The sequence below is a fragment of the Antechinus flavipes genome, chromosome 3 (genome assembly GCF_016432865.1).
Source record: "Antechinus flavipes isolate AdamAnt ecotype Samford, QLD, Australia chromosome 3, AdamAnt_v2, whole genome shotgun sequence".
NCBI lineage: Eukaryota > Metazoa > Chordata > Mammalia > Dasyuromorphia > Dasyuridae > Antechinus > Antechinus flavipes.
This window is the reverse complement of record NC_067400.1, coordinates 187,494,817-187,516,719: the sequence shown is the minus strand read 5'-3', so window position 1 is coordinate 187,516,719 and position 21,903 is coordinate 187,494,817. Positions and strand designations below refer to the sequence as shown.

The 21,903-nt window shown below is 32.7% G+C and overlaps 1 protein-coding gene across 1 annotated transcript in view; it reads left to right on the top strand.

Annotated features, from left to right (window-relative positions):
• Window positions 1–21,903, top strand: part of GBE1 (1,4-alpha-glucan branching enzyme 1) — a 197,234-nt gene that overhangs the window by 79,937 nt on the left and 95,394 nt on the right. Inside the window, exons 6-7 of the mRNA XM_051984360.1 lie at window positions 3,764–3,854; window positions 6,868–7,077. Coding sequence (XP_051840320.1) covers window positions 3,764–3,854; window positions 6,868–7,077 — 301 coding nt within the window. The remainder of the gene's footprint in view (window positions 1–3,763; window positions 3,855–6,867; window positions 7,078–21,903) is intronic.

Here is a 21,903-nt window from a genome sequence, read left to right as displayed (position 1 = left end):
TACAATATCATCCCTTGCACTCACTTCTGTTCTGAATTTTCCCCTCCCTCCCTCCACCTCCTCCCCCAGGTGGCAAGCAGTCCCTTACATGTTAAATATGTCATAGTATATCCTAGATACAATATATGTGTGCAGAACTGAACAGTTCTCTTGTTGCACAGGAAGAATTGGATTCAGAAGGTAAAAATAACCCGGGAAGAAAAACAAAAATGCAAACCGTTTACATTCATTTCCCAGTGTTCTTTCTTTGGGTGTAGCTGCTTCTGTCCATCATTGATCAATTGAAACTGAGTTAGATCCTAAGAGCTGATTTTATGAAAAAAAAAATAGATTAACTTTTAGTTAATTTGCTCAGAAAAAAGAATAAACAAAATCAAATTGTTAGTATCAAAATTGAAAAGGATGAACTTTCCCCCAATAAAGAGGAAATTAGAGCAATAATTAGGAACTATTTTGCCCAACTGTATGTCAGTACACATCTAAATGAACTGAATGGATATTTAGAAAAATATAGATTTTCCAAATTACCAGAAGAGGAAATAAATTACTTAAATAATCCCTTTTTAGAAAAAGAAATTGAACAAGCTATTAATCAATTCCCTAAGAAGAAATCTCCAGGGCCAGATGGATTTAGATGTCAATTCTATCAATTTAAAGAACAATTAATTCCAATATTATGTGAAGTATTTGGAAATATAGGGAATGAGAAATCCTACCCAATTCTTTTTATGACACAGACATGGTAGGGTCAAAACAGAGAAAGAAACTTATAGACCAATTTCCCTAATAAATATTGATGCAAAATTCTTAAATAAAATATTAGGAGAGAGATTCCAGGAAGTTATCTCCAGCACACAAGTAAGATCCAGCCTAGGAATGCAGGGTTGGATCAATATTAGAAAAAGTATTAGCATAATTGACAATATCAATAGCCAAACTAAGAAAATTTATGTGATTATCTCAATAGATACAGAAAAAGCATCAACACCCATTCCTATTAACAACACTAAAGAGTATAGGAATAAATGGAGTTTTCCTTAAAATGATCAATAGCATCTATTTAAAGTCATCAGCAAGCATCAGATGTAATGGAGATAAACTGGAACCATCCTCAGTAAGATCAGGGGTGACATAAGGTTGCTCACTATCACCATTATTATTCAATCTTATATTAGAAATATTAGTTTTGGCAATAAAGGAAAAAAAAGTTTAAAAGAATTAGAGTAGGTAATGAGGAAACCAAATTATCATTCTTTGCAGTGATATGTAAGTATGAAGGCATACTTAGAGAATTCTAGAGAATCAACTAAAAAACTACTAGAAACTTAACAAACACAACTTTAGCAGAATTGCAGGATACAAAATAAATCTACATAAATCATCAACATTTTTATATATATTATCAACAAAGTCCAGCAGCAAGAGAAACAAAGAGAAGTTTAGCCTTGTGATATAGTTCTAGGCCTTTTGCTACAGTTTTTCAAAAATCACCTTTGTAGTTGTTGGTTCTTTCATTTGTTCATCTGTATACTCTTGGCATTCTTGTAATATCTGACCTAATATGGATTTTATTTTTCTCTTAACAATTTTGACATATACACTCAAATCCTGAGATTCATTTATATGGTAGTAAGAAAAGAACAATAAGTAACTTTGCTCTTTGCTCTTACCTATTATCATTGTTCTAGTTACTCCTTTTCCCTTATCGATAGTCTGCCAAAATATAACAAGTTCTTTTTGTGTTCTTCAACATTCTTCATTAGTCTAGCTCATTCTGAGGTTTTGTTTTTTGAATCTTTCTTATGGGATCCTTTTATTGATTCCATCTTCCGTAAATATTTTTTTTAAAGTGTAATTTATTTAATGACTTATCTCGGTGTTTATATCAGCATCTTTGGCTACTATATATTTTTTCTCATTATAGAATTGTTTTTTTTTTTTTTGTCATGAGAACTATTTTGTAGGGAGCATTCTTCTTAGACTTTTCTATTGCATTTTTGGGCATAGATTCCTTTTTCTTTGAATCTTTGAAATATTTCTTTCTAAAAATTAAAATATACATTGTACCATCATCTTGAATGCTGTAATGGAGCAATTCTAGAAATTTAGCTGTTGTGCTTTTAACACAGACTTGGGAAGTGGTAATCGGATAGTTAATGTTTCCTTTTACTACTGTAGTAGGCTTCATTTTTAGATAATCCCTGTTTTTAGAATTCCTTATTGATTTAGTTATCTGAAGTACACTCTTTCAAAATTGCTTACATCTTTCACTTCATGAATTTTTATCCAAAAATTCTTCACTATGCTTTATTTCTGATGCATGGATTTCCTCAAATGTGCTTATCTTCTTGACATTTAGTAATAATTAATTTTCTTTTTTCGAGACTACTGTTTTTGAATAATACATAGGTGAATTCCAGTCATGAGTCAGTTACCAACGTATTTTATATAATGGAAACATTTCAGCATCTTGTTGTTAAGTGGATACTTTGGGCAAATATAGGAAGAGTATTTCAAATTAAAATTCTGATGACTCTATGGTGATTAATATAAAAATCCATAGGTAAATCAGAATTGGGGTATGTATTTATCACACTCTAAATGTATAATTTAATTGGAGCAATTACAATTAAATTTTTTTGAAGAAAACAAAAATTCACCACTTGGCCTATGTAATCTTTTAAAAATATTAATAAGTCATTAATTCATTCCTGATGTGAATTTATACTAATGAAATGCAATACCATTGAATTATGTGTACCAGATGATATAAATTAACAAACAGAAATTAATGGTATCAACTATTTTCCTTATACTGCATTTGATCTTTAAGTATATTGTACTGATACTGTGACTAATTTGACTGAACTAAAAGGCTAAAAATCTTAACTTTATAAGCTGAGTAAAATTTTAAATATTATTTTAAAATAAAATTTTAAACCATATGAATAGATTTTCTTAAATTAGTCATTATTATGTAAAAGTAAAACTGGTATAATTTCTTTGTTATGTTCACTAGAGTTGAAGGTTTTCTTCTGATTTTTCCCCATTTTTGGTTGATGAGAGATTTATTTACTCCCATAAAAATTATCTTAGAGAAATTAAAAAAAAAAGATTTTCTGGATCTCTTTATTGAAATAATTTTCCCCTTTAGATTTTATTCATTTAAAATCACATAAAGATATTTTACAATAAAGAAGCATTATTCCTTTTTATTTCCTTAACCTTTCTAAAATAAGTTCAGAGAAGAAATAAATACTTTACTGATTATTCTTTGTAATAACCACTTTAAGGAGAAATGGATTTGGTGATAAACTGTAATTATTAAAGATAGAAATAAGTATGTTTGCTGTATGAAAAATCTTGGTAAAGCGTCAGCTATATGACCTGTAATCAATCACCCTTATTTAGTTTTCATGATCTACGGTATGAATATTAGTGAAACTTAAGTTCAGGATATGCAGATTGACATAAATTAATATTCTAAAATCAAATTAAGATTATATTTGTATGTCATTTATTGCTTGTTACAACTGAGACATTTAGTATAGCTAGTCAAATGTAGATCTCTTGAGAAAATGACCTTGTTGAAAAGCAGAGCAGATCATCCTAAACTGTTAAATTAGTGGTAGCTTGTATTCTACTATAAAACATTAAAGTTAAACTCTTTTAAGGGGAAGAAAGTGCCATTTCTCTGCATTTTATATTTAACAAAATAAATTACATTTAACCCTATTTTGTTTGAATTATTGTGTTTAAACAGGATACAATTGCATTCAGTTGATGGCTATTATGGAACATGCTTATTACGCTAGTTTTGGTTATCAAGTGACAAGTTTTTTTGCAGCATCAAGGTAAAATTACTGCTTTTAATTATGATAATTATAATTCTTATTATAAACATTCATATCCCTTCATTATTTAAATAGAAAAAGTAAATTGAGTCTTGTATTTTTATATTAAATATGCACCTATTGATAATATTTTTATTATTTAGGATATTTGTAGATTACAATTTACTTACATGTGTCTACCCTCATCATTAACATTTTTAATTATTTTAAGAAAATTTATGTTCAGCTTTGACAAATGAATGTGACTATTTGGTCATGTCTTGTAAGAGTTTTTTACCAGAATAAAAGTGACCTTTAGAAATTTATGCATTTGCTTAGTATGTAATGGGAAAAAAATAATAAAGTAAGTTTAAAAAGATATGGTAAAACTCATTCTCCCACCAAGAAACTGTGGTACTATAACTTTTTTTTTTTTTTTTTTTTGCTCCAGAGTCCTCAAATATCCATGTATTGATAACAGCTGAAGCATTATTGTAGTTAGGGAACTAGGGGAATTTTCTAACTTTCCATTAAGGGGCCCCGCTTAACTCTTGACCCACATGTGAACTAGGGTCAGTCCTGTGGCTGACTAATCATCTATAAAAAGAATTAAGTTCTTTCCCTTCTCTCTCTCTCTCTCTCTCTCTCTCTCTCTCTCTTTTTTTTTTTTTTTTTTGGCTTTTTATATGTTCAGTCCCAGATTAGAGAACAGGGGGAATGAGAGGTGAGAGCAATGAGAAAAAAACATAGAGCTTATTAATTGTTTACATTTTTCTTATAGATGGGTATGGAAAAGAATATAACATGGAAAATAGTATTTTCCTGGGGAAACTAAAAAATAAAAAAAAGCCACAGGATAATTTGCAGAAAAGTCATGAGCTGGATAAAGAAGGGTATAAACCCTAAGAAAGGTGGAGAGTGATGTGAAGTACTGTGTCAGAGTAATTGATGATTTTCCAAGCAATGTAGCATACACTTTTACCTGAACTACTTCTTATTAGTATATTTATAAATGCAAGAAGTTTTTCTGCCCTCCCTACAGATAATATTTGTGAAACTCACATGATTCTCTCGAACACCTTGACAGCTGATTTAAGAATAGACATCTCTCTGCATTAGTAGAGGAAGTTTGTTTTACTTGGAAAACCTATATTGATAAAATAGTAGGTTTGGCAAACAAATAAACAACAATATTATCTTCTTTCTTCTTTGCTTCCCTCCATCCCTCTTCTTCCTCCCTCCTCCCTCCCTCCCTCTCTTCCTTCTTTCCTTCCTTCCTTTCCACACTCCCTCAGTGTTTCCTAACCCTTCCTGTTTCCCTCCTTTTCTCCCTTCCTCCTTCCCTCTCTCCCAAGGTCAGATAAGAAAGTAAACATCAGAATTGAAATTTGAACTTATGTCATCCTACTCTAGAGTCATTGTTCATTTTACTGAATTATTCTGCCTCCAACTGCTTATCTCTTATTTTAATAAAAATAAATTATATATAACTTAATTAATTCAATTATAATATATACAATAATATAATTAATATAATTTAATTAAAAATAAATCTATAATTTATTCCCCCATTATGAGTTTGTAAGTTTTTCCTGAGTATATGTAAAATGTTGAATTGATATAATAGAGAAGGTAACTTACATAATAGAGACATAATAGAGAAGGTAACCAAGCACTTAAATATTATAGGAAAAAAAGTAAAAGACCTCTCTAATATCGAATTACCAAAGCAAAGATTTGAAATAAAGCTGTTAAATTTAATTTACAGTTGGGAGACAAGGAGTTGAATCTTTATGGAGGGACGTAATTAAAAAAAAAGTTTTGTAGGCATATAATTCCTTATAATTTGTTAAAAATAAATCTAAAGGAATCTAACATTTATAGGGAGTTTTGTTACAGTTGTATGCAGAATATTAGATAAAGAAAGCATTTTTAGGATTGCTCAGGCTAGCGCCTTTATTTTATAGAACAGAAAGGTTAGTTTTAGGAGGAAAAGCAAGTAATATGCCCCAGAGCATGTTAGTAATTTCATGTAACAAACATTTAGTCACTGATACAATTGAGACTTAAATCTCAGCCTCCTGATACCTTATTCATTGTTCTTTTTTGGATGGTTATTTGATGGCAGAAAGATCCTTAATTGAGCTTCCAGAAGCTGACACATTTATTATGAGAATCCTTTCAAAACACAGATGGAAACTCATACTAATAGTATATGTGATTAGAAAGGGATAACAAAAGTCGTATTGGGTAACTTCATAGGGTTGTAGAGCTACAATTGGAAAGGACATTAGAGACCTTGCATAATATTTCAGGGAAGATCCCAAAGAAATTTGTAGTAAAGCTTCACTCATAGGGTAGATTCATTTAAAACACTATTTTTTATCATAGGAAACCCGTTGCTTTTTTAATTATGTTGTTGGAGGATTGGTAAATAAAAATTTGAAAGATCTGTCAATAAGTTTTATTAATATAAGTTGCTATACCAAAACATTCTCTAATACCAAAGATATTTTATTTTTCCTGGGTATACAATAGGTATTATTACTCAATTTATATATTATATTGCTATACATTTTATAGTTAATAATTTGAAAACTAAATTTTTCTTTCAGAGAAACATTTTAAAACTGTTTTGAACTGAGGAACAATATTATAAACATACTTTTATCTTATCTTACCATTATATTGGCATAATGCACAGTAAATATTTGTTTACATATTATATAAAATGTTTTAATTTTTTTTAATCAAACCAGTGATTTCATCTTTATAGGCAAAGAAATTATCAGATGTGGAACTTCCTCTACTAATACACCTTCTTTTTAGTTTATAGTCTTAATGACTTGCCTAAGGTATAGAGAAAAGCCTATTTTACATGAATGCAACATCTTTTCCAGAATCATACAGTTAGTGTATGTTAGAAGTGGGACTTGATCCCAAATCCTTTTAACTCTGAGGCTAGCTTTCTATCCAATATTACAAACTGTTTCTTAAAATATGTTTTAATTTGTATTTCTTTTATTACATGCAGCCGTTATGGCACTCCTGATGAATTGAAAGAATTGGTTGACACTGCTCATTCAATGGGAATCATAGTTCTTTTGGATGTAGTTCATAGTCATGCATCAAAAAATTCAGAGGATGGTCTAAACAAATTTGATGGAACCGATTCCTGTTATTTTCATTCTGGTCCTAGAGGAAATCATGAACTCTGGGATAGTAGACTATTTGCCTATTCCAGGTATGTGTCTTTTTTGTAGAAATCTTTTATTTAATTAAAGTTATTTTATAATGATTTTACAGAATTTCATAATATATGTACATTTTCTTCTGTACTAATATTAAGATATAATTTGTGATGTAGAAATCAAGGATATCCTTTTTTTTGTAGTAGCCTTTTTTTAAAAGCATAAATAAAATCATATAAAATTACTTTAGAAACTTGCTATTAAAATAAACTCAGATTTAGAAGGGGTTAAGGGTCACAGTTAGGAAGCGTTAAGTGTCTGAGGCCAGATTTGAACTCAGATTCTCCTGACTTAAGGGCTGGTGCTCTATTCACTGTACCACCTACCTGCCCCATTCAAACACTTTTTAAAAAACTTTTTTTTAAGTTTTGATTTTAAGTTTCTGATTCTCTGTCTCTGTCTCTCTCCCCCTTCTCCCTTCCTTCCCGCTCCTTCTCTCTATTTTCTCTCTCCTCCTTGAGATGGTAGGCAATCAGATACAGGTAGTATATTTACATTCATGTAAAATATTTCTATATTAGTTATTTTGTACAAGAAGACTGAAAAACAAAAACATGAAAAAGTGAAAAACATGCTGCAGTCTGTCTTCAAACAATATCAGTTCTTTTTCTGGAGGCAGATATGTCTTATCCTTAATCCTTTGGGATTGTCATGGATCATTGTATTGGGGAGAAAAGCTGAGTCATTCACAGTTCTTGATTTATTGCACTATGTTGAGGTTACCATGTGCATTATTCTCCTAGTTCACTTTACATTATTTCATCTAGTTCTTTCCAGTTTTTTTCTGAAATCATCCTGTTTGTCATTTCTTATAGAACAATAATATTCTATCACTATCATATGTCATAGCTTGTTCAGAGATTCCCTAATTGATGGGCATCCCCCCACTTTCCCGTTCTTAGCCTCCATAAAAAGGTGCTATAAATATTTTTGTATAAATAGATACTCCATCCCCTTTCACCTGCACCCCCTCCTTTTTTATGTCTTTGGAATACAGACCTAGTAGTGATATTGTTGGATCAAAGAACTTACACAGTTTCGTAGTCCTTGGGCACAGTTCCAAATTGTTCTCCATAGTAGTTGGATCAATTCACAACTCCAACAGTGCATTAATGTTCTGGTTTCCCCACAACACCTCCAACATTTATCATTTTCCTTTTATTGTCATAGCTAATTTGATAGGTATGAAGTGGAACCTTGGAGTTTTAATTTGCATTTCTTTAGTCAGTAGGCATTTAGAGCATTTTTTCATGACAATAGCAAAAAAGCCTTTTTGAAAAAAACTAGGTAAAATTATTTAAGTTTTTTTCATGTATCAGATTTCTTCAAATTTGGTACATTAATTAATCTGCCTACTATCTAAATGGTAGGTGCTTAAAAATATCATTTTGCTGATGAGTTAAATGCTATTTACTTCATTGTTTCTTCATTGCAATACTATGTTTCTTCATTGCAAAGATTGGAGCTTTGCATATGGAACATTGCATATAACATTCAGTTTAAATGTTAGTATAATTTAATCTTTTTTTTCCTCTTTTTTTTATACTAGGACTTATAAAACTGATCTGCTTATTTTTCTTTATTTTAAACTTAAAGAAAAAATAGGAAAAGAAAAAATATTGCAATGTAGAGAACAAAACATAAGAAAAGATTCAAAATATAGAGCAATAAATTTCCATTTCTAGAAAGCCTGTATAATAAATACTATACATTGTGTTTAGAGCTGTCCATCATTTCTTTGCTGTTGTGCACTTTTTATTTTATTCTTTTTTTCCTTCTCCCCCACTCTTTTATTTCTTTGTAAATTTAGATGTTTAATTCTCTTTTAAATGTAAATGTTATGTTTTTACATTAAAAGGCTCTGATAAAGACCTCATTTCTAAATATATAGAGAATTTGTAAGAATTCAAACCATTCTCCAATTGACAAGTGGTCACTGTTTTTGATAAAGGCTTTACATATAAAAAATGTAGAAAACTAAATTAAATTTATATCATCTTCTGAATGATAAATGATCAATAATAAAATCAATAAATGGTTTCAAAGGAGGAAATTAAAGCTATTTATGCTCACGTGAAAAAATGTTCTATATCATTATTGATTAGAGAAATATCAATTAAAACAACTATGAGGTAACATTTCAGAACTGTCAGGTTACAATGATAAGAAAATATAATGACAAATATTGGAGGGGATGTGGGAAAACTGGGATACTAATGCATTGTAGATGAAGTTGTGAACTGCTCTAATCATTCTGGAGAGCAATTTGGAACTGTGTCCAAAGGGCTATCAAGATGTGATCCAGCAGTAATATCCCAAAGAGATCTTAAAGGAGGGAAAGGGACCTACATGTGCAAAAAAAGAAACTGCTGAATGGATACTCACCCATTGGAGAATGGCTGAATAAGTTATGATATATGGATGTTATGGATTATTATTGTTCTATAAGAAATAAATCAGCAGGATGATTTCGGGGAGCCGTGGATAGACTTACATGTTAAAGGAAATGAGCAGAAGCAGGAGATCATTATACATGGCAACAAGAAGATTATACGATGATCAATTCTGATGGACCTTGCTCTTTTCAACAGTGAGATGATTTAGTCCAGATTCAGTGATCTTGTGATGAAGAGCGTGATCGACACTCAGAGAGAGTTGTGAGACCTGAATATGGATTATAACATACTCTTGATTCACTATGGATTACTCTTTTTGTTTGTTTGCTTGCATTTTATTTTCTTTCTCATTTTTTTTTTCTCTTTTTGATCTCATTTTTCTTGAGCAGCAAGATAATTGTATAAATATATATGCATATATTGGATTTAAAATATATTTTTACCATGTTTAACATATATTGGATTACTTGCCATCTAAGAGAGGGGAAAAAATTGGAACACAAGATTTTGCAAAGATTAATGTTAAAAATTATCCATGCATATGTTTTGAAAATAAAAAGCTTTCATTAAAAAAATATGAAAAAAATGATAAATGTTATTCTCTATCTATTGTGAATAGGGTTCCCTCCAAAAATCCATCTCTATCCTCTCCCTCTACCCTATTTTCTTATTCTCTTATATTTGTTATTGAATTTTTAACATTTTTATATACTTCTAAATTTATATGTATTATTTCTTCTTTAATCCATTCTTGATGATAGTAGAGATCCAGAACTCTGCACCCTCTTTCTCCATTTATTTCCTCTGTGTCAGTTCTTCCTTTCTCACCTCATTTTTAAAAAATCATTACTCATTTTATCTTTTCAAGCATGGTTTTCCTTTTTTCCTTTTTTCTATTTTTTAAAAAAATAGTTTTTCATTTTCAGAATATATGCAAAGATAGTTTTCAACATTCACCCTTACAAAACCAGATGTTCTAAATTTTTCTCCCCCCACCTCTTCCCATTGACAGCAAGTAATCAATATATGTTAAACATGTGCAATTCTTCTACAGATATTTCCCCATTTGTAATTTTGCGCAAGAAAAATCAGTTTAAAAAGGGAAAAAAAAATGAGAAAGAAAACAAAAGCAAGCAAATCACAACAACGAAAAAAATGAAAATACTGTATTATGATCTCTGTTCAGTCCCCATAGTCTTTCTGGGTACAAGATGACTCACTCCATCACAAGTCTATTGGTATTGGTCTGAATCAACTTGGTGAAAAGAGTTGATCCATCAGAGTTGATCATCATCTTATTGTGGCTGATTACAATGTTCTCTTGATTCTACTCACTTTATTTAGCATGCTCATGTAGATCTCTCCAGGCCTTTTGGAAATCATCCTGGTGATCATTTCTTATAGAACAGTAATATTTTATAATATTCATATATATCATCATAACTTATTTTGCCATTCTCCAACTGACAGTCATCCACTTATTTTCCAGTTCCTTACCACTATGTAAAGATTTTTTTCCCAGCTTTCTACTTCCCTTATAATCTTGAATGCCTTGTTTTTGTTTATACAAAAACTTTTAAATTAATTATCCATTTTGTATTTCACTGTAATATTCTCTTCTCTAAAGTATAATGGCTCTCTGGGAGCAGATTTCTCGGAGGGCTTCTAGAGGCAGCCTTTGTTTCAGTTCAGTTCAATAATCACCTCAAATGTAGCCAGGAGTTACAGTCCAAATCCTTTATTGCCTCCTTCAAAGTAGCCCAGTTAGTTTTCTTAGAGGCCTGTTTCTCTCTTTGGTTCCAAGCTAGTCTTGCCACTAGTCTTTTGCCTCTGCCAGCTTCAGCCTCTTGCTCTCTCTGAATTCTGGCTTCGCAATCTGCCAGAGTGCTCCCAGTGGGCTTGTCCTTTTATATGTTCTTTTAGAGGTGTGAACTCAAAGGTTGACTCCTCCTCTGAGAATGGGACTGTGGATTCTCTCTGGGCTTGTGGGAGCTCCTGGACTGAACCCTGACTTGTGAATCTCCCTGAGTGCCTATCAATTCCAATGACTTAGCCCTTGTAAGAATCATAACATCTCCCACTTTCTTTTGATTTAGAACATAGGTGATCATGACCTCCCTGACTTCTCAAGGAGGTGAGAACCCCCAAAAAAGAAGGTGATCACAGCTTCCCTGACTGTTCAAAAAAGGAGTGAAAAGACCATAAAAAGAAGGTGATCACACCCTCCCTGACATCTCAAGAAGGGAGATGAAAACACCAAAGGAAATGGGAAATCAAATCAGATTAGCAAGTTTCTAAAGGGGCTCACTCTTAAAATAGGTATACATAAATCCATCAATATGGGAGATATTACACATAATTACATAAATTACATAAGCATATAGTAACATAACAGAGGCTAGAAGTGATATAACAAATAACATGAATCAACATGAGAATTTATACATGTCTATAAGTTCTAGAAATAGTCCAAAAGAAATCTATTGTCCATTAGTTCATATGCCAGGAATCCAATAATTCCTGCAAGCTTTAAAGTCCTGCAATAATCTCATCAACAATTTTTCATCTCAAGGAATCCAATGATTGCTGCTGGTTTTCAAATCCTGCAACAGTCTTATCTTGTGTTAGCGAATCCAATGATTCCTGATGGTTTTCAAGTCCTGAAACAGTCTCATTATCAGCCATGCTCTTTCAGTGTCAGATGTTTCTTAGGTCTTCTTTGTTTTGAAGTTTTTCTCCTTTTCTTTCTCTCTCCAGGTGCTCATTGCACCTATCTGTTTTCTTCTCCCATCTGTTTCCTTCTCTATCTGAAAAATACAAGCAAACCTTCTATCCCAGGCAATTAACCTATTTAATTCCCTTCTATTTACCACTTTCTAGATCTCTCCTCATCATCTGGCAATTACATTGGAGCTGCTTACACTGGACACTGCCATGTTGGTTTAAAAAGCCTGTATTCTCCCCAGTTGTAATCCCTTTCTTCTGTCTGTTTTTTTGCTGGTTGATCACATCGGAGTCCTAACCTTCTAAAGACTCTCTGGGTGTAAACTTAGCTGTCATCATGCCCCACCTATCTTTTGTGTGAAATTTTGGCGCTGGGCCCTGCCTCTCATTTCTCTGGGTCAGTCTGCATTCTGAGACCCAGTGGAAACCTTGGTTGTATTTTGGCCATGGGGTTTTGGGTTTTCTCTCACTCTATCTTCTCACTCTATCTTCATATCAACACTGAGCTTTAAGAGTCCTATTTTTCCACACTGAAATCATTGGCGATTTTTTCTAGAAGTCCCTTGCCAAGAGGAACTCTGTCTTCCCATGTCCATCATAGTCTGGGTATAATAAGCACTTGTGCCCACTGTGGCACAACGTCTTCTAATCTCCTCTAAAGGAGCATCTTAGTAAAGGACTACATCACCTATGTGTAGTCCCCATATAATTCTTTTGCAAACCTTGTTAGCATTTTCCTTAGTCAGATGTCTAGTCATTATTTCTGTATCTTCATTTTCTCCAATGGTTCTTGTGACAGCTGTTTGCTAACATCCCACAAAATCTGCAAAAGGTTCATTGGGACCTTGCTCTATTTTTGTGAAGGATTCCCCTCGATCTTTTTGTCCAGGGAGGGAATCCAAGGTTTTATTGCCACAGTTGCGATCTGCTCATAAGCTGTTGTAGGATAATTAATCTGTTCTGAATTCTCTCCATACTGACCTTCACTGCTAATTAGTCAAAAGTGATTTGTATATTAACTCCTGTTTGCCTATTGCATCTGGCTTGAATCCTACATAATTCTTGATACTCCAAAAGCCACAACAAGTTTTGTCCAGTTTCTAAACATGTCCTTGCTATGGATTTCCAATCACTGGGGGTTAGGATTTCATAAGCCAAACTATCTAGTAACATCTTAACATAAGATGATGTAGCCCCATAAAGAGTGCAACCTTTTTTCAAATCCTTAATTTTTTCCAGATCAAAAGGGGTGTATCTTCTCCTTTTTTGACCTGAAGAATCAATCTCTTCAATCCTGTCCTTCATGTTTTGCCTTAACTAATGCCTTTTCTAATCTTGTCATAGGCTGCTTCATAGGTGGTGCTGAATGTGTTTCTGCCTCTCCCCTTCTCCTCCTTCTCCCTCCACCCATAAAGGGTTAATGAAGGGAGGGAGGTCAGGAGATTGGAAATTATCTAATTTCTCCTGCTGTGAATTCTTATCTGATTGTTCATCCTTTTCACCTAGTTTAGTTAGCACCTCCCCCTCCTACTCTTTCTTTTTCCTTACTCTATAATTTATATAATTTCCTAAAGTCAGTTGTATTAAATTCTATATATTAAGTGTGTCTTTGGAAATTGAGTCAGGTCCATTATCATTATAGGACTGACAAAGTTGCTCTCCTACTAATTTCCATTCATCTAGATCCAATTCTTTTTCCATAGAGAACCAAGGATATATGTACTATACGGTTTCTAATCATAGTCAAACCTTGGCTTTTCATAACCCTGACAATGCTCTCTACACATTTTCCTTGAAGAGAAGGCTGTTTTCTAAACACCTGTCCCATTTCAGCTGAAATATTACTTTAGCCCTTAACAAAGTTTCCTTATTGTACTCACCCTATCAGGATCGTGTCTGTCCCACATTTGGGCACCAAATTGCAATGTTCTCTTTTCTAAAATGTAATCTTCTTTGTGAGCAGGTTTCTTGGGGAGCTTCTGGAGGCAGTCTTCCTTTCAGGAGAGAGTAATAATCTCCTCAAATGCAGCCAGGGATTAAAGTCCAGTCCTTTATTGTCTCTTCCAAAATAGTCTGAATAGCTTTCTTAGTGTCCTGTCTCTTTCCTTGGTTTCAAGAGCTCTTGCTGCTAGTCCTTTGCCTCTGCTAGCTTCAGCCTCTCTTCTTCTGAATGTCTCCAGCCAGGACAAAGGTGAAGGTCAGAATGAATCTGTCTTGCCTCCGAGAGTGGGCTCCTCCTCTAGTAGGCTCCTCCTCTAGTGGGCTTGTCCTTCTAACTTGTGAATCTCCTGTACTGAATCCTGACTTGGGAATCTCCAGGAGTAAATCCTGACTTGGGAATCTCCCAGAGTGCCTATCAATTCCAGTGACATAGTACCTTGTAAGAATTATAACATTTCACAATGTAGTCTAGTTCTTTGGCCATAAATTCCTTCCCCTTCACAGATCTGAGAGATACATTATTTCTTGCTCTCCTAATTTGCTTATAGTATCACTCTTTGTGTTTAAATCATGAACCCATTTTGATCTTATCTTAGAAGGCATTAGGTGTTTGTCAGTGTCTAATTTCTGCCATACAAGTTTCTAATATTGCCAGCAATTTTTGTCAAATAGTGAGTTCTTATTCTAGAATTTGGGGTCTTTGGATTTTTCAAATCCTAGATTACTGTAGTTAAGGATTACTGTGATTTGTGAACCTAACCTATTTCACTGATCAACTGTTTCTTAGCTAGTACCAAATAGTTTTACTGACTGATGCTGTAAAATATACTTTTAGGTCTGGTATAGTTAGGCCACCTTCATTTGCAGTTTTTCATGAATAAGTAGATTAATTTAGGTAATATTGTCATTTTTATTGTATTAGTTCAGCCTATCCATGAGCAGTTGATATTCTTCTATTGTTTAGATCTTAACTTTCTTTGTATGAAAAGTGTTTTATAACTGTGTTCATATATTTCTTGACTTTTTATTGGCTGGTGTACACTCAAATATTTTATATTATCTACAGTTATTTTAAATGGAATTTCTCTTTGTATCTCTTGTTGCTAGACATTGTTGGTAATATAAAAATGCTGATGATTTATATGGAGTTATTTTCTATCCAGCAACTTTGCAAAAGTTGTTTCTGGTAATTTTTTTTTGCAACAAAATCCTGAAAGTTTGGCACATTAACAGTTTTCAATTTTTTTAAATTCAAGATTATGCATAACTTTGCTAGGTTTAATATTTTTGACTGCAACTCCAGTTCTTTTCCTATTCTATATATTTTATTGCAAGATCCAGGGTCTTTTTGTTTATAGCTTTTTTATTTACAAGATATATGCATGGGTAATTTTTCAGTATTGTCAATTGAAAAATCTTTTGTTCCAATTTTTCCCCTCCTCCCCTTCTCCTCCCCCAGATGGGAGGTAGATCAATACATGTTAAATATGTTAAAGTATATGTTAAATACAATATATGTATATATATATCCATACAGTTATTTTGCTGTACAAGAAGAATTGGACTTTGTACATTAGTACAATTAACCTGTGAAGGAAATCAAAGGATAGGTGAACAAAAACAGAGGGATTGGAAATACTATGCAGTGGGTCACACTCATTTCCCAGAGTTCTTTCACTGGGAATAGCTGGTTCTATTCATTATTGAACAAATGGAACTGATTTGGTTCATCTCATTGCTGAAAAGAGCACGTCCATCAGAATTGATCATCATATAGTATTGATTCTGAAGTATATGATGATCTCCTGGTTCTGCTCATTTCATTCAAGCGTCAGTTCATTTAAGTCTCTCCATGCCTTTCTGAAATCATCCTGATGGTCATTTCTTACAGAACAATAATATTCCATAACATTCAGATACCACAATTTATTCAGCCATTCTCCAGTTGATGGGCATCCACTCAGTTTCCAATTTCTGGCCACTATAAAGAGGGGCTGCCACAAACATTTTTGCACATACAGGTCCCTTTCCCATTAAGATGTCTTTGGGATATAAACTCAGTATTATTGCTGGATCAAAGGGTATGCACTGCCCTTTTTGATAACTTTTTGAGCATGGTTCCAAATTGCTTTCCAGAATGGCTGGATGTATTCATAATTCCACTAACAATGTATCAGTGTCTCAGTTTTCCCACATTCCCTCCAACATTCAGCATTTTGTTTTCCTATCATTCTAGCCAATCTGACAGGTTGGTATTTCAGAGTTGTTTTAATTTGCATTACTCTGATTAATAATAAATTGGAGCATCTTTTCATATGGCTAGAAATAATTTCAATTTCTTCATCTGAAAATTGTCTGTTCATATCCTTTGACCATTTATCAATTTCAGAATGGCTTGATTTCTTATAAATTTGAATTACTTCTCTATATATTTTGGAAATGAGGCCTTTATCAGAACCTTTGACTATAAAAAATATTTTCTCAGTTTATTGTTTCCCTTCTAATCTTGTCCACATTAGTTTTGTTTTTACAAAAGCTTTTTAATTTGATATAATCGAAATTGTTTATTTTATGATCAGTAATGATCTCTAGTTCTTCCTTGGTCACAAATTCCTCCACCACAGGTCTGAGAAGTAAACTATCTTATGTTCTTCTAATGTATTTATAAATTTATATGCCTTGATCATGAACCCATTTTGACCTTATCTTGGTGTACAGTGTTAAGTGTGGGTCAATGCCTAGTGTCTGCCATACTAATTTCCAATTTTCCCAGTAGTTTTTGTCAAACAGTGAGTTCTTATCCCAAAACCGAGGGTCTTTGGGTTTGTCAAACACTAGATTATTAAAGTTTTTGACTATTTTGTCCTGTGAACCTAATCTATGCCACTGATCAACTAGTCTATTTCTTAACCAGTACCAGATGGTTTTGGTGACCTCTGCTTTATAATACAGTTTTAGATCTGGTACAGCTAGGCCACCTTCATTTGATTTTTTTTTTCTTTTATCAGTTCACTTGAAAGTCTTGACCTTTTATACTTCCAGATAAATTTTGTTATTTTTTCTAGGTCATTAAATAGTTTTTTGGGAGTCTGATTGGTTGGTATAGCACTAGCACTAAATAAATCGATTAGTTTAAGCAGTATTGTCATCTTTATTATATTTGCTCGCCCCATCCAAAAGCACTTAATATTTTTCCATTTGGTTAGATCTGACTTTATTTATTTAGTATTTTTGTAGTTTTGCTCATATAGTTGCTGATTTTCTCTTGGCAGATAGATTCCCAGATATTTTATAGTATTGGCAGTTACTTTAAATGGAATTTCTCTTTGTAACTCAGCTGGATTTTGTTAGTGATATATAAGAATACTGATGATTTATGTGGGTTTATTTTGTATTCTGCAACTTTGCTAAAGATGTGGATTATTTCTGATAGCTTTTTAATAGAATCCCTGGGATTCTCTATCTATATCATCATATTGTCTGCAAAGAGTGATATTTCCTCATTTACCTACCCGAATTCCTTTAATCTCTTTCTCAACTCTTATTGCCGAAGCTAGCATTTCTAATGCAATATTGAATAGTAATGGTGACAGTGGGCAACCTTGTTTCACTCCTGATCTTATTGGGAATGGTTCCAGTTTTTCCCCATTACATATGATGCTTACTGACGGTTTTAAATAGATGCTACTGATTACTTTAGGGAAAAGTTCATTTCTTCCTATACTCTCAAGTGTTTTTAATTCTTGATGTTGGATTTTATCACATGCATTTTCTGGGTCTGTTGAAATGATCATATGATTTTTGTTAATTTGATTATTGATATAGTCAATTATGCTAATAGTTTTTCTAATATTGAATTAGCCCTGCATTCCTGTTATAAATCCTACTTGGTCATGGTGTATTATCCTGGGGATGATTTTCTGTAATCTTTTTGCTAATATTTTATTTAAGATTTTAGCATCAGTATTCATTAGGGAGATTGGTCTCTATCAGTAACATGTCTGTGTCATAAAAGGAATTTGCTAGGACTCTTTCATTCCCTATTTTTTCAAATAGTTTACATAACATTGGAATTAGTTATTCTTTAAATGTTTGGTAGAATTCACATGTAAATCAATCTGGTCCTGGAGATTTTTTGTTAGGGAGTTGATTAATAGCTTGTTCTATTTCTTTTTCTAAAATGGGGTTATTTAAGCATTACTTCTCTTTTAATCTGGGAAGCCTATAGTTTTGAAGGTACTCATCCATTTCACTTAGATTATCACATTTATTGGCATAAAGTTGATCAAAGTAACTCCTAATTATTGCTTTAATTTCCTCTTCATTGGTGGAAAGTTTTTTTCATTTTTAAGATTAACAATTTGATTTTCCTCTTTCCTTTTTCTAATCAGATTTACCAAAGGTTTATTCCTTTTCTTTTTTTTTTTTTTTGTCATAAAACCAACTCTTACCTTTATTTATTAATTCAATATTTTTTACTTTCAATTTTATCAATTTCTTCTTTTAATTTTAGAATTTCAAGTTTAATATTTGATTTGGGGATTTTAATTTGTTCTTTTTCTAGCTTTTTAAGTTGTCACTGCAATTCATTGATTTTCTCTTTCTCTATTTTATTCAAGTAAGCCTCTAAAAATATAAAATTTCCCCTTATTCCTGTAATGTTCTTCTCTAAAATATAATGTTCTCTGGGAGCAGGTTTCTTGGGGAGCTTTTGGAGGTACCTTAGTTTCAGTTCAGAGTAATAATCACCTCAAATGCAGCCAGGGATTAAAGTCCAAATCTTTTATTGTCTTCATCCAAGTCTTGTCCTTCCTTGGGCCCAGTTAGCTTTCTTAGAAGCCTGTCTCTCTCCTTGGTTCCCAGAACTCTTGCAGCTAGTCCTTTGCCTCTGCCAGCTTCAGCCTCTCCTCCTCCGAATGTCTCCAGCCGGCACAGAGGTGGAAGTTGGAATGAATCTGACTCTGCCTTCGAGAGTGGGTTTGTCTCTTCTGACTTGTGAATCTCCTGGACTCAATCCTAGTTGAGGCTCCTAGCTTATATATACTCCCTTAAAGATATGAATCTTAAAGATGTGAAAAGTGTGAACTATAATAAGTACTAAGTACATTAGTGAACTAGAGAACTGCTAAGTACCATGCTGAATTAGATAATTACTGTCTTTTCAGTGACTTAGCACCTTGTAAGAATTTTAACATATTACCACTTTGGCTACATCCCACAAATTTTGGTGTGTTGCCTCATTGTTGTCATACTCTTGGTTGAAATTATTAATTGTGTTTATGATTTGCTGTTTGACCCAATCATTCTTTGAGATTATTTAGTTTCCAATTATTTTTTGGTCTGTTTACCCCTAGCTTTTTGTTGAATGTAGTTTTTATTGCATTGTGATCTGAAAAGAATGCTTTTACTATTTCTGCCTTTCTACATTTAATTTTGAGAAGACTCATGGCGTTTTAATGTAGCCAATGCTAGGCTTTGTGTGATTATCTTTGTAGCTCTACTATATTTGAATTGTGTGTGTGTTTTTGATCTTGGGATTTTGAAATTTGGCTCGGATTTTCCTGTAGGTTTTCCTGATTGTATGTCTTTTAGACGATGATTATTGTTTGTTTGTTTGTTTTTCTATTTCTACCTTCATGTCTTGTTGCCAATCTTCAGGACAATTTTCTTAATTATTTCTTATTATTGTATCATGCTTTAAAAATTTTTTTTGATCATAGTTTATTAATTTTTATATTTTCTATTCTTGATCTTTTTCTAGATATATATTTTTCTTATTAGATTTCTCAAATTGTCTTCTATATTTTCATTATTGATATTGTATTTTATTACTTGTTATTATCTTCTATACTATCACTGGTTCCCTTTGCCAAATGCTAGTTTTCGAGAAGTCATTTTCTTCTTTAAGATTCTGCATCTTCTTTTCTACTTGATTGGCCTTTTCATAATTTTCTTGTTTTTCTTGGATTGTCCTTATTTATTTATTTGTTTGTTTATTTACCCTCTATTTATCTTTTAGTTTTTCCTCACTTTCTCTAATTTGACTTGTAAAGTCTTTTTTGAGTTCTTATGTGCATTCTTGTGGGATAGGTGACCATTTGACATTATTCTTTGGGGTAGGAGAGGTTTATTTTTGGTTGGGCATCCTCTGAAGACAAACCTGGATTTCTCTCTTTTCAGAGTAACTTTCTATGTTAAGTTCTTTCTCCTTTGCATATTCATTTTCTTTTTCTTTAATTGAAGGATGTCAATGTAATCCTCTCCAGATTTTGAGTATGTGGGGGGGTAGTTTCTGACCTTAGGGTTTTTTTTTTTTTTTTTTTTTTTTTTTTTTTCCAGTTCAATCTTTCCCGAAACTGAACCCAAGAACTCCGGTCTTTTATAAGTGCTTATAACAAAAGAGTACCTGGACAGTTCTGAGCACTATGTATAATATTTATTATATAGGCTTTCTCAAAGTGGAAATATATTGCTTTATATTGTGAATCTTCTCATGTTCTGCTCTGCACATGGTAATTTTTTTTTCTTTTCCTGTTTTGTGTTTAAGTTTAAAATAAATAAAGAAAAATAAAAAGAAAATCAGTTGTATAGTAAATCCCAGTATAAATGTTTCTGTATTCATTGGACACTTGTCTGCTGGTTCATCTTTGCCCATGACTATGTCTTGCAGCCTAGCTAAGCTTTGTGCCTCTTATTAGTAGAGCTTCCTTCAATTTTCTCTGTTTAGGTGCCCTATTTTCCACATTGTCATGAAGGTGAAAAATTCCTGTGACTGAAACTAGAGCTGTCTGTCTCCCAATCAGCTAAGCCCTAGCTCCAGGGCTTGCTACTTGCCACAAACTGGAGGTGTTTATACTTCATACAGTGCCAAATCTCTGTCCTGCTATCTTTCTTCAGATCTTCCTCTGGTTGTGTTAGGAGAACAACCTATGTTTTGCTCCTACTCTTAACTAATTTTACCTCTCTATAATTTCCGTGAGGCTCAATTTTGTCTTATTTGTGGGGAAGATCTTTTCTATAGTAGCTCTTTGAAATCTTGTCACTACTGATTGTGATTCCCTTCTTCTCTATTCTATGTCTCCAAGTACCTTCATCCTTTTACCATTCACTTCTCTTGCCTCTATTAAATAAAGTGAAGATTCTCCTAGCCAAGGTCAAACTTATTACACTCATTTTTGATCTCAACTCCTCTTATTTTGTTTTGTAAGTTGCTCCTACAGTCACTCCCTTTTTCTCTTTAATCTCTTCCAATGTACTAGCTGCCTCTTTGCTGCTCCAAGTCTCCCATCATTTAAAATTTTTTTTTACTTGATCATATCAAAGTCTCAAAGTTTTATCCTCTGTGTCTCTTGGTCTTTCAGTCAGACTCTTAAAAAATGTGTCTGCAATATATTCCTCAAACTTTCTAGATCTCTCAGTACCAGAGTAGTACACACATTCAGGATCCCTTTGAAATATTGGGTACAATGGTTCTCTGAGTGAATGAATTTGTTGGGGTGCAGAACAAAAAATAGAACAGAGTAAATGACATGGGTTTGGGGTTAACATTATTGGTGGAAAGTTTCATAATCAGGGCTAACAACAACTTCCTTTCTTCTTTCTTGAAAATAAGAAGTCTGAGTTTAAGTGTGAGATAGCTGCTCGGATTTTTGAGTTATAAACCAGACATACAGATGGCTTAGCAGAATAATGATATCATTCCCAACTCCATTTCTTTCATACACATTCTCCAAGTCTGTGCTACCTAACTCCTATTAG